The 13,236-nt window shown below is 44.7% G+C and overlaps 1 protein-coding gene across 3 annotated transcripts in view; it reads left to right on the forward strand.

The window, feature by feature from the left end:
- The window catches only part of col22a1 (collagen, type XXII, alpha 1), a 339,481-nt gene that overhangs the window by 246,817 nt on the left and 79,428 nt on the right, over window positions 1-13,236 (forward strand). For all 3 annotated transcript variants that reach the window (XM_078215791.1, XM_078215792.1, XM_078215793.1), the window contains 8 exons: window positions 1,344-1,397; window positions 3,174-3,227; window positions 3,354-3,398; window positions 5,294-5,356; window positions 7,385-7,447; window positions 7,533-7,574; window positions 10,159-10,191; window positions 11,370-11,423. In XM_078215791.1, the coding sequence (XP_078071917.1) occupies window positions 1,344-1,397; window positions 3,174-3,227; window positions 3,354-3,398; window positions 5,294-5,356; window positions 7,385-7,447; window positions 7,533-7,574; window positions 10,159-10,191; window positions 11,370-11,423 (408 nt within the window). The remainder of the gene's footprint in view (window positions 1-1,343; window positions 1,398-3,173; window positions 3,228-3,353; window positions 3,399-5,293; window positions 5,357-7,384; window positions 7,448-7,532; window positions 7,575-10,158; window positions 10,192-11,369; window positions 11,424-13,236) is intronic.

Genomic DNA, 13,236 nt, shown 5'->3' on the forward strand with positions numbered 1-13,236 from the left:
GGCAGATGCCAATACTCTGCTTTTGGTCTCTTGAAAATGTAAATTAGGGGCCCTGCACCTGTTAAAGCACTACTTTTTAAAAAATGAATGAACAAGAGGTAAGTTATCAAAACAAATGTTTTCTTAAAAACCCTTCTGGGGAGCTAAGAGGAGCAGGCATGCAGAACCCCACCACAGAGGTACAGGAGAGGTACAATCATAGCCTTCTTACAACCAGGTCCACAATAGAGAAAGCCATTGACTTTCTCAGAGTGTAGTTCTGGTGCCTTAACTAAGCCAGAAGCATCCCTCAATAGAAGCTAGCATAGATCTCCTGGGTAGTAATGGGCATACTGCATCCTGCACAACTTCATACTTCAAGGAGGAATGGAAGAAGGTGGAGGGTAGCTGACATGCTCAGAAGAGAAGGAGAAACATCCAGAGGGGTCACTGATGCCTATTGTAATAGATACGTCAGAGAAGCCCGCAATCTCCTTATCAAAACACAGCTAAGTACAGCGCATCAAGCATTGCACCCATGCTATCTGGAGCCCTGTGACTTCAAACAAGCAGATGTCCTCACTGCAAAGAGCCAGCCGCCCATTACATCTTCAGTCTTTTATTGTCACTGACCAGCATTCCCTTCGCCATAAGCAACGCAGAATGGAACAAAAACAAAACCAGGACATTACCAGGGTCAGTTAATACATGTCTCTTTGAAGTAAGTTTTCAACATGATGTTGACGTTGGAATATACACCTAGTTGATTCCTTTAGTGTGACTAAGACCATTTCTGCATCCACTTTTTCTTACTTCCTTGTGGTGCTACCCCCGTGCCTGCAGCAAAGCCTGATGCAGCTGCTTGTCCCTGTGTACTGACAGCTGAGATTCCCTTTGCTGTAGTCTGGAGTCCATGAAGCAGGAAGATATAGGACTTGGGCCAAATGGGATCAAAGGTTATGAGGAGAAAGCAGGATTAGGCTATTGAGTTGGATGATCTGCCATGATCATAATAAATGGCGGAGCGGGCTCGAAAGGACAAATGGCCTCCTCCTGCTCCTATCCTCTATGTTTCTATGTTTCTATGAAGCCTCCACCAAAGACTGCCCCACCTGTATTTGTTCAGGAAAAGTCTTGGTCACAGATCAGGAAGGTGGCTCCCAAGCTAATTGGCTGCTACCCTCAAAAAGCAGGTGGAAAGCCAGGCTGTGTGGGTGGTCTCAGTGATTCCCTACCTGGGAATGATCCCCAGGGATGCACAAGAGACTAAGTGCACTAGGTTCTGCCCCATGTGACAAAGTTTGTTTGTCTGATTTATAAGAATTACCCCAAGCTATTCATTTTTCTCATTTAAATATTTTCAGGGTCCGCCAGGAATAGATGGGAAAAATGGCTTCCCTGGACCTCCAGGAGTTAAGGCAAGTATTTATTTTTTCTCCTATAATCCCTTTGGGCATTAACCCCATACTAAGTGTGTGTATTGACTTCAATCAAGCCATTGAGGTTGGCCTATTGGATTATGAACTCCCTGATTAAGGAGTTAATTGATGGGCCAATCAGGGAGTCTTTTCCATGTATATAACCGGGAGTGTCAGTTCCTCTGGCATTCCCGAAGGTAGACTGCTGACTGATAGCACTCTGTACTGCTGTTGGAATTGTAAATAAAAGGATTTTGGTGAAGGGACTTCTGCCTCAGAAGACTTATTACAGTGTGCAATATATTGATGCATTTAGTGAGGAATATGTGGTCTTGCATTGTGAATGTGCTAAATGAGGTGGAAGAGAATCTACAATTCCGTGCTCTTTAACCATTCCTCTGTTAGCTGACTCACGAACCAGTCCAGCCAGCTCTCGAAATGTTGATGTGCTGTTAACCTTCTATTTTCCACAGATTTTCTTTCTCAGTCGTATTTTTGTACACCTTGAGGAACCTTCCCAATTGTTACACAGTGGGTGGGATTCCCAGCCTCCCAGCTGCATGTTTCTCAGCGGCAGGAGGCAGTGTGCCATTCGCAGGCAGTGGGATTCTCTGGTCCTGTCACTGTCATTGGAATTTCCCATTGAAGCCACCTCTTGCCTCCGGAAAACCCATGGGTTGGAGTGCGCTGCTGGCGGGACCAGAGAATCCCGCTGGCGTGAAGGGCCGGAGAATACCGCCCAATATTGATCCCTGCTGAGCACAGAATTTCACCTTTGCTTTCCCCTACAATAATACACCACACTGTATAAGCTCTTCATGTAATGAATACTTAATGTATGTTGCCTATTGCAACAAAGACGATGGCGGTGATTTTCCACCTCCACCAATGTGTGTTGCGGTACTGGGAATGGTCTGACATTGGCTGGCCACAGGATCTTATGGTCCCACTGCTGTCAAGGGGGTTTCCCTTTGTTCGCACCCTCTGCCATCGGCTGGACCAGAAGATCCCACCAGGACGAACAGCTGGAAAATCCAGAATGTATATTTCAAAAGCACTCAATGGTTATAAAACATTTGGCACATATCCTGAGGTCCCAAAGGTGCTACATAAATACATATCCATCTTTCTTCCTTTAGACTAACCTGTCCCCATCCTCACCAATTTAAAATGGGTAATTGTCACTCAATGCAGTAAATTTACAATGGTCATTGCTCTTTTCCAATCCTGATAGAATCCCCACAGCACAGAAGGAGGCCATTTGGCCCATCAACTCTGCACCAACCACAATCCCACCCAGGCCTTATCTGCAAAATCCTACTTATTTACCCTGCTAACCCCCTGACACTAAGGGGCAATTTAGCATAGCCAATCAACCTAACCGGCACACCTTTGGAGTGTGGGAGGAAACCAGAGCCCCCAGAGGAAACGCACGCAGACACAGGGGAGAAGGTGCAAACTCCACACAGACAGGAACCCAAGGCCGGAATTGAACCCGGCACTGTGAGGCAGCAGTGCAAACTATTGTGTCACTGTGCCGCCCTGTGTAGCGGTCTGGATTTTCACTGAGTCAGGTTGACTTGGGAGTCCTTTAAAAATAGTGGGCTGATCCTGATTCCGGAACATTCCCCATCTCATTCCAGAACATTTTATACCAGGGCAGGCAATCAAATGATATTGTCAACTTGAAATGCAATGGATTGGAACAATTATTTCTGATGATTCCAGCATCTTATATTCCCAGATTCACTCTGTTTTCATCTTTGACTAACACAGGGACAGGCAGGAGAGAACGGGCTGGATGGCATCCCTGGAAAACCTGGTGAAATGGTAAGGGAAAAGACACAAATTTTTTTATTTGTGTTTCGGAATTATTTTGAATGTATTAAAAATCTCCTTTGCACTGTTGCAGGACATTGCTGGTGTATGTGTAACTTTCTCTTACTTGTCAAACAGGGAGAAAGAGGATTCCCAGGTATCACAGGCCCCAGTGGAGAAGAGGTAACAGAAGTCGCTACTCTGAAAACTTTTTAGAAGTGTTATTTCTTCCTTATCGCTGACTCCCAAATTTTAAAACAGTGTGGGTTCAAAAGCATGAATGTGGCTCGCACAGAATCCCAGTGCAGTAGTAATTCTGACTACATAATTCCATTGAATCCCCTACAGTGCAGAAGGAGGCCATTCGGCCCATCAAGTCTGCACCGACTCTGCGACAGATCATCCTACCCAGGCTTATCCATGTAACCCCACATGTTTACCCCATTAATTCCCCTAACCCAGTCATCCTGAGGCACTAAGAGGCAATTTAGCTTGGCCAATCCATCTGACCTGCACATCTTTGGACTGTGGGAGGAAACCAGATGAAAGTCACACCGACACGGGCAGAACATGCAAACTCCACACAGTCACCCAAGGCCGGGATTGAACCCGGGTCACTGCGGCTATGAGGCAACAGTGCTATCACTGTGCCACCTTGCCACCCAGGGTAATTCCCAGCTAAGTATTGAGATAGCTGATCTGATACATTGTTGTGGGCATGAATCAGTCAGAGAAGGAATAGGAAAAAGTAGGGATTAAATTTCCTTCGCTGCTCCTGGCAGTATCTTGTGGGGCAACTCAGGACAACACAGGGCTAACAGAGAAAAGCCCTGTTTTTTGGACTAACAGAGAAAACAAAAGCTGATAGTTAGTTTTGATAAAGGAAATGTAGACCCCAGCTCAAGGCTGCAGATCAAATGGAAAGGGGAAGACTTTCAATGTAACATTCATATTTTTCAATTGAAACCATAATATTTTCATGTCTAAATATTGGGCTATTTCTTCCTTCCTGTCCTCACGTCATGGTAAGAAACACTTCCCCAACCAAGCAGTCGGGAATATGGCCTAGATTAGTAATCAATCACCGTCTATGGACATGTTTTCCAGCCACGATCAGGCAGCTTCATCAAAAACCCCTCTGTCTCATTTTATGGACTATGGGGAACAATCATTCTCTTCACTAACTAAAAAGATGTAAGCATTATGTAATGAGAATATAACTGAGAAAATCTCCCCAAACCAGCTCCCACCTGCTCCCCATCTCCCTATCACCCTATGATAGCCTCTCCATTAACTTGTCCATGTTTGTTTTTGGGGGTGTGGGGGTCATTGGAAAGTTTATGTACATTAATTCACTTCTTGCTATTTAACAGTTGTCAAGTATTCCTGCTATGTTTGGTCATTTAATCAGTTAAACACTAGTGATGATATAGCCATTTGAAGAAAAAGTGAAGTTTATTTATTGGTCACAAGTAAGGCTTACATGTAAGTTACTGTGAAATTCCCCCAGTTGCCACACTACGGCGCCTGTTCGGGTTAATGCACCTAACCAGCACGCCTTTCAGACTGTGGGAGGAAACCGGAGCACCCGGAGGAAACCCACGCAGACACGGGGAGAATGTGCAAACTCCACACAGACAGTGACCCAAGCTGAGAATCGAACACGGGTCCCTGGCGCTGTGAGGCAGCAGTGCTAACCACTGTGCCGCCCATGTGACAATTGGAATATGGAATTACTGGATTGACACACTATCGATCCACCCTTATATCTTACATGAGTCCAGTTATCTTTAGTTGCTAACACAATAACACAGTTAAAAGCTTTGAAGAATGTTAAATCATATGCACCGCAGAGATTAAGTTCACCACCTTCTGTTGACAAAGAAAAAGAGGCTTCCAGTTTAGAAACTTGACAGCCCAAGAATGAAAGAATTATTAATGAAAGGCACCATTCAATTGTTTTAACATAGTGCAGTTTACTTTCATTTCCTGTTTGGCATGATTTATATTTGAAATCAGTTTAAAGCATCACGCGGTGATTTCTTTCATCCACACAATTTAATCTTGCTCTCTTTCAGGGAGAGACTGGACTTCCTGGATCATCCGGATTACCTGGTCCAAGGGGAATGAAAGGAGAGATGGTCAGTGGATTTGTTTCAACACTCTATGGACAGGATAACACATGATTATAAGTTAACGATTTACGACATGCGTTTAAATCCATTTTCAGAAGACAATGGGTGTGATCTTACCACCCATTCATGCCCCCCTCGCTGCAGCGAGGTCGGAGAATTTGGCAGCCAGCCAAATCTTCCTTCGCTGCGGCGGGATCGGAAAATACCGCCGGCGTGAACAGTGGTAAGATTCCAAACGTTCTATCCAGCCCCCTTCACCAAGAACTCCATAACCTCACCACCAACTCCATTCCCTTCACTGCCATTGTCCCAGGTTGAAGCAAACGTCTCACAACCTCGAGCTAACTCAGATCGTCTCCGTCGCAATGACTGCCTGCTTCGGCATCACGTCCCACACCCTCACCTTCCTTGAAGAGAATAATGCTCTTCTCAGGGGTCTCCCATCCTGCCCAATGCATAAACTGTTCCTGGAGGTGAATGAGGGGCCCATCACCTGTTTTCGAGATCCCTCCCCTAAACTGGACACCCCTGAGCAGAGCAGGCTGAGGATTCTCCAGTGGTTACACATGTAAGTTAGATTCTCTTTTTAAGTTGTGAAAGCAAGAGGGACAACATTACTGACAATTGCTTTCAGTTCCCTTTGTCCCAATCCAATTGTCCTGTTGCTCCAGGACGTACCTGAGCGCTGCTGCTAGCCAGGAATGACGTGAGTGGAATTCAGCCAGTTTTTTTATACATTCGTGGGACATGGGCATCGCTGGCTGGCCAGCATTTATCGCCCATTCCCAGTTCCCCTTGTTCAGAAAGCAGTTGAGAGTCAACCACATTGCTGTGGCCCTGGGGTCATATGTCGGCCAGACCAGGTAAGGACAACAAATTTCCTTTTCTAAAGGACATTAGAAATGGACCATCTGCCTCAGGTTCTGGCAGGTGTTAAATGTTTGAAAGGGGGTTGAAATTCCAATTTAGATCAAGCCTTCAGGGTGCTGTTTTGGGTCTGCGTTGTCTGCCAGAGGTTACACTTTCTGAAAATTGAGGCCTAATCAGTTTCTAGCCCAGTGCACTACAATTCTACCCGGAAAACAAAACCGTGTTTTGTTCATTAAGGTCCAGAAGGAGGCCATTTAACTGATTGTGTCCATCCCCGCCGTGTATAGGGAAATCCAAACAGTCATTTTCCCCACTCTAATCCCACTCTAACCCCATAGCCCTGTAAGTTTATGTTGCACAATTGCCTACTCAATTTCCTTTTGAAATCATCGACCATCCCTGGACCAAAGATGATCTATGATTCTATGATCTCCACTTCCAACACCCTTGTACGTAGTAAGTTCCAGTCATTGTTTGAAACAGTTCTCCTTCAAATCACTCTGTATCTTTTGTCCAAAATCTGAGATCTTCATTTCCTCTTCCTTGCACCATCTGCTAACAGGAACAATTTTTCCTTCTCTGCCTTATCTAACCATGTCTTAATCTTGTACACCTCTATCAAATCTCTTCATAGAATCATAGAATCCCTACAGTGCAGAAGAAGGCCATTTGGCCCATCGAGTCTGCACCGACCCTTACCCAGGTTTACCCCATAACCCTATGTTTTTACCCCACTAATCCCCCTAACCTATCTATCTTGGGGCTCGAGGGGCAATTTAGCATGGCTAATCCACCTAACCTGCACATCTTTGAACTTCAACCTCCTTTGCTCCAGAGAGATCAACCCCAGCTTCTCCAATCTAACCTTGTTGCTAAAATTCCTCCTCCTGCAATCCATTCTTCATTTACTTATACATTTTATGAGAGTAGGAGATGAAGGGCGGGGTTTTCCGGCCACGCTCGCCCCAAGGCCGGAACATCCCACAAGAGGTCCATGGACCATTGCGTGGTCCATCCCCGCCCGCTAAGATTCCCATGGCGGGCGGGATAGGAAAAGTCCACCCGAAGAGTCAAGCGGAGCAATATGACAGGCATAGTCACAGTCGTAACTAGTTACTTTTTTAAGGTTTCGAATGTTTATACTCCACCTTTGTGTTTTCACAGGGAGAACCAGGGAAACAAGGTTTGGTTGGCCCAAAATCAGAAAAAGGTGAAAAGGGAAGTAAGGTAAGAAATATTTCATTATGATGAGAATTGAAATGCAAGGCAACATTGAATCTTCCTGTATTTACAATCAGTTCCTTTATCCTAGGGATCAGCCGGAGTTCCCGGTTCTCCAGGTTTACCAGGGACGGTGAGTAAGACCAAATAGGAAGATAAGATTTCCCAATCGGAATCGGTTCTCAGGTAATCATTAATACGTTAAGGACACAGCTGATGCTAAATGCTGGGTATTCCAAATCCCAGCATGCCTGCTTTTTGCAATATGGTAGAGTGAGTAAGAATGTAAAGACCAGTGAAGAATATGTCAGATGTCTTTTAGAGTCATAGAGTCATAGTGTCACAGAGAGTCATAGAGGTTTGCAGCATGGAAACAGGCCCGTCGGCCCAACTTGTCCACGCCGTCCAGTTTCTACCACTAAGCTAGTCCCAATTGCCCGCATTTGGCCCATATCCCTCTATACCCATCTTACCCATGTAACTGGCTAAATGCTTTTTAAAAGACAAAATTGAACCCGCCTCTGCTACTACCTCTGGCAGCTCGTTCCAGACACTCACCACCCTCTGTGTGAAAAAAGTGCCCCTCTGGACCCTTTTGTATCCCTCCCCTAATGATTATGGTTATAAACAATAATGGTTATGATGATTATAAACAAAATAAATGTTTATTAAAATGCACAAAAAAGTCAACTAGAAATACAGTCAACCAACTTAATGGCGATATGCACTCTCGGTACATTTATCCAGTTCCAAATCTGTTTATGAGAACATAAGAACTAGGAGCAGGAGTAGGCCATCTGGCCCCTCGAGCCTGCTCCCCCATTCAATAAAATCATGACTGATCTTTTCATGGACTCAGCTCCACTTACCCGCCCGCTCACCATAACCCTTAATTCCTTTACTGTTCAAACATTTATCTATCTTTGCCTTAAAAATATTTAATGAGGTAGCCTCAACTGCTTTACTGGGCAGGGAATTCCACAGATTCACAACCCTTTGTGTGAAGAAGTTTCTCCTCAACTCAGTCCTAAATCTGCTCTCCTTTATTTTGAGACCATGCCCCCTAGTTCTAGTTTCACCCGCCAGTGGAAACAACTTCCCTGCTTCTATCTTTTCTATTCCCTTCATAATCTTATATGTTTCTATTGAACATAGAACAGTACAGCACAGAACAGGCCCTTCGGCCCACGATGTTGTGCCGAGTTTTATCTGAAACCAAGATCAAGCTATCCCACTCCCTATCATCCTGCTGTGCTCCATGTGCCTATCCAATAACCGCTTAAATGTTCCTAAAGTGTCTGACTCCACTATCACTGCAGGCAGTCCATTCCACACCCCAACCGCTCTCTGCGTAAAGAACCTACCTCTGATATCCTTCCTATATCTCCCACCATGAACCCTATAGTTATGCCCCCTTGTAATAGCTCCATCCACCCGAGGAAATAGTCTTTTCTATAAGATCTCCTTATTTTTCTGAATTCCAATGAGTATAGCTCCAGTCTACTCCATCTCCCCTCATAAGCCAACCCTCTCAACTCCAGAATCAACCTAGTGAATCTCCTCTGCACCCCCTCCAGTGCCAGCATATCCTTTCTCAAGGAAGGAGACAAAAACTGTACACAGTACTCCAGGTGTGGCCTCACCAGCACCTTATACAGCTGCAAGTTAACCTCGCTGTTTTTAAACTCCATCCCTCTAGCAATGAAGGACAAAATTCCATTTGCCTTCTTAATTACCTGCTACACCTGCAAACCAACTCCTTGTGATTCTTGTACAAGGACACCCAGGTCCCTCTGCACAGCAGCATGCTGCAATTTTTTACCATTTAAATAATAGTCCAATATTCTCGTAACCTCAGAGCTAAACCTCCCCAAGCAACATTTCATAAGCTTTAAAATTATAGGCAAAATCCAGCAATAGTTACCACACCAGGCACTTAGCTTATGCAGTTGTTTCTGAATTAGGGTAAAACAACTGCCTTCCCTCAAATAGGCTTTTCTCCAAGCACAGCTTGTTGGGAGTTGACACAGCTTCCTGGTGTGGGCTGAACTCTCAAAAGCAGCTACCGTGCATAGGGTGAATTTGCCCTCGATATACTGGTTTTCCTTTTGATCTTCTCTTATCTGAATTACCCTTCTCAGACGTCACTCTTACCTTCAATTTATGAGTTCACCTTTTAAAATGTAATTATTAGACATTTACCCTGTCAGATCTCAAGAGGTCATTGAGCCTTTTGTAGCACTGCAGACAGGTTCTCATTGAGAATATGAGAAAGTGGCTAAGATTATATAATGATTAGAGCAAGTCACAGAAATTGAAAAAAGAGCAGAATTGAAGTCCAGAGCACTGGAGTCAGAGAAACAGGTATTATCTATTACTACAAATCATGATTCATGAATATAACTAGTAGAAGATCATAAAATGCAAACAAGTTTAGAAAGTATGTAATCACACCCTGGCACAGGTTTTGCAGATGTGTAAAGCAATATCATATGATTCACCAAACTGTCGAAAAACAGTATTTGAGGGGTGCATGCGATAAAGGCAAGGCAGTGATGTCGGAAAAGGTCGCGTTCATATTTGGAAGGCAGGTATCTTCTAGACCTTGCCAACTCTTAGCATGGAACGATCCAGAATACATGAATGCAAAGCAGAAACAGGTCCATGCAAGTTCCCACAGATCAGGTTAACCTTGTTTTCTGACCTTTTTTTTTCAGGCGACTGAAGGTTTTGCTGTACCTGGGATACCGGTAGGTATATAATAAGCTCTTCTAATAATATCTGATGAAGATAATGTTCACTTTCACCACATCACATCACACAGACTAGCTTTTCAGGACAAAATATAAATGATCTTATTTGGTTATAGGTGCCGAAAGTACAAAACATTTAGTTGTGTGCAGAAGTCACTTTTGTCTTTTCCTCTACACACAACCAAACAGACTGTCTTACTCTAATCGAAGCTGGAAGTTTATATAACAAGTTGTCAGCCAAATAGAGCTATCCATTAGCAGGTCAGACAGGGCTTCCAGTCCTACAGATTGGACAGTCTTTCTGACTTTCTCCTGGTACTCTTCAAATCACTCAAGAAGCCGTATTTTATTCACAAAATGACGTCTTTGAAGTGGATTCTGAATTCAGTTTCTCTCACAGTGTATGTTGAGGATAAGTAAGAAGTCTCAGGTTAATGTCCAACAGATTTATTTTGACGCATTCCAACCATTATCTTGCAATTGTGTCTCTGTCTATATATGCTGTGTTTGTGAACCCACCTCTCATGAAGAAACAGCGCTCCGAAAGCTCGTGATTCCAAATAAACCTGTTGGACTTTAATCTGGTGTTGTGAGACTTCTTACTGTGACCACCCCAGTACAACGTCGACATCTTCACATCATTTTGAGGATAAAGCTACAATCCAATGTCATGTGCAGCAATATCAATGGCCTGCAGACACTCTCTATATTAGTTGAAACTTGAAGAATGATAAGATGCTGCAGGATACCCCAGATATGTTGAGTCATATCTCCTTTAAGATTCACGAGGGGAGGGAGAGAGATACTTAGTGATTACCAACTAAATGTTCCATGGGCTAGGGGTGGAATGGAGGGCACAGGCTGATTTTCAGCAGTCACATCAGTTGACCAGTGGAATACCCAAAGAAATGCAGCAAATACTCATTGCTCCAGGGCTTCCGTTAATCCTTCTTTGAGGTTTCCCTGTGGAAATTCTAGCTCCAAAGGTATTTCAGAAAACATCTGAGAATCACTCTTAAAGTTAAAGTTTATTTATTAGTCACAAGTAAGGCTTACATTAACACTGCAATGAAGTTCCTGTGAAATTCCTCTTCAAGCACAAACAAATGAAATGACATAAATAGAATCCTGGAGCGTAATGATCGATGGCCTTTCTTTCCTCTTGTTATCTTTAGGGTTTGGATGGAGAGAAAGGAGAGAAGGGAGACGCAGGAGAACCAGGCGAACCTGTAAGTTTGAGCCATCTGAACTAAAATCCTTTATTGTACGCATTGTGTCAAGGGGACTATGTTGCCACTTTTCATGAGGAGGGTGAATTACAAGAACCGCAACAAAAATGATCTCCGATTAAATGAGCTGCAAACTCCACATTGGTGTCTCCAGGACCTCCCTCCCCCACCCCCCCCCTCACCTCCCCCCCCCACCCCCCCCCCACCCCCCTCAACTCCTCCCCACTCCCCCCCCACTCCACCCCCCTCCCACTCCCCCCCCCCCCCCCCCCTCCACTCCCCTCCACTCCCACTTTTAAGTATTAATTCTGGCTCAGTGGCACTCTTGCTTGAGTTATGGATTCCTGATCCACTCCAGGCTCACACCTCAGTGTGGTAATGAGGAAGTGTTTCACCGTCTGAAGTGCCATCTTTCGGATGAGACATTAAACTCAGGCTCCATCTGCCCTTTTCAGGTGGGCATTCCAAATTCCCTGGCACTATTTCGTAGGAGAACCAGGATAGTTACCCCAGTGGCTGAGCCAACATGTTTGCCTCGATCAATATCACAGAAATAGATTGGACTAAATTTTCCGATCAGCGGCGATATTGAGCATATTGTCGCTGTTTGCGAAGATTTCTGCGCCTCCCTTTTCGGCACCTTTTCAGCCAGGACTACTGATACCAGCTGAACAGCAATAGATCAGCATAATCTTTCACGGGGAAGATTGGCATGCGCAGGAGAAGATGGGCAAAGAGTAGATACGAACCCTTCCTATGACATTAACTTCCATGTTCAGCTAATGTGTTAAAGGTTTCAAGTCTTTTAGTAGGTGAGCATGTGGGTGGGTAAGTGAGGGGGTGGGTGGATGGGTGAGTGGGTGGGGAGACTAAGCAGGTGAGGTTGAGTGGGTGGGTGGGTGAGTGGATGGGTGAGTAAGTGGGGGGAGTAAGTTGATGGAGGGAGGGAGTGAATGGGTGGGGGGGAGTGAGTGAGTGTGGGGATGGGAGCTGACAGTTTTGGGGGGTAGTTATGTCAAGAGAGTTAATCGGGATGGGAGGTGGCGGGAAGGAGAAATGGGTCGGATTGGGGGAGTGATGGGGGTGGCTGGGTGATCAGTTGTGGTGTTAGGCTCAGTTACACTTGTTAATCTCTGATTTATACCCAAGATTAAACTGTGGAACATTCCCAGGGTAAACATTTAGTTAAGTTCCGTGTAGATGGCCCAAGTCTCTGACACTGAAATCAATGCAAGAGACATTTGCACAGAGTCTCAGGCAGCAGAAGTCAGTCCATTGAAAGTTTAAACTTCCCAGACAATTACCACACATGTACATGCGTCAGTACTTCCACAAGGTCCCAAAGTACATCACAGACTTAAGTCAGATTATTATCTTTTCATTATCACAGTGGTGTTTGCGGGATCTTGCTTTGCACACATTGAATTCCACATTTCCTGCATTACAACAGTGACTACACTTCAGAAGTACTTTGTTGGCTGTACAGGCACTTTGGAATCTTGTGGTCATGAGAGATGCCATATAAATGCAGGTCTTTCTTTTCTTTCCTGATGTAAAGTAATTCCTTAAAGCTAACACAAATGGTGTTACCAGCCCATTCCACTGGCAGGATGGACAGGCAAGACATGCATAAACGGAATGGACTTCGGCAGGACTGGAAGATCCCACTGGTAACCAATGGCAAGCCACCTCCACTGTGCAAGACCTGCCATGCAGGCTGCAAAATTACGGCCAAAGTCTGGAAAATGCCCCCCACAGAGGTTGAGTTGGGAAATGCACTAGATTCCATCAAACTGACCCATGCAGACCAGGA

This window comes from Mustelus asterias, chromosome 7 (genome assembly GCF_964213995.1).
Source record: "Mustelus asterias chromosome 7, sMusAst1.hap1.1, whole genome shotgun sequence".
NCBI classification, from domain to species: domain Eukaryota; kingdom Metazoa; phylum Chordata; class Chondrichthyes; order Carcharhiniformes; family Triakidae; genus Mustelus; species Mustelus asterias.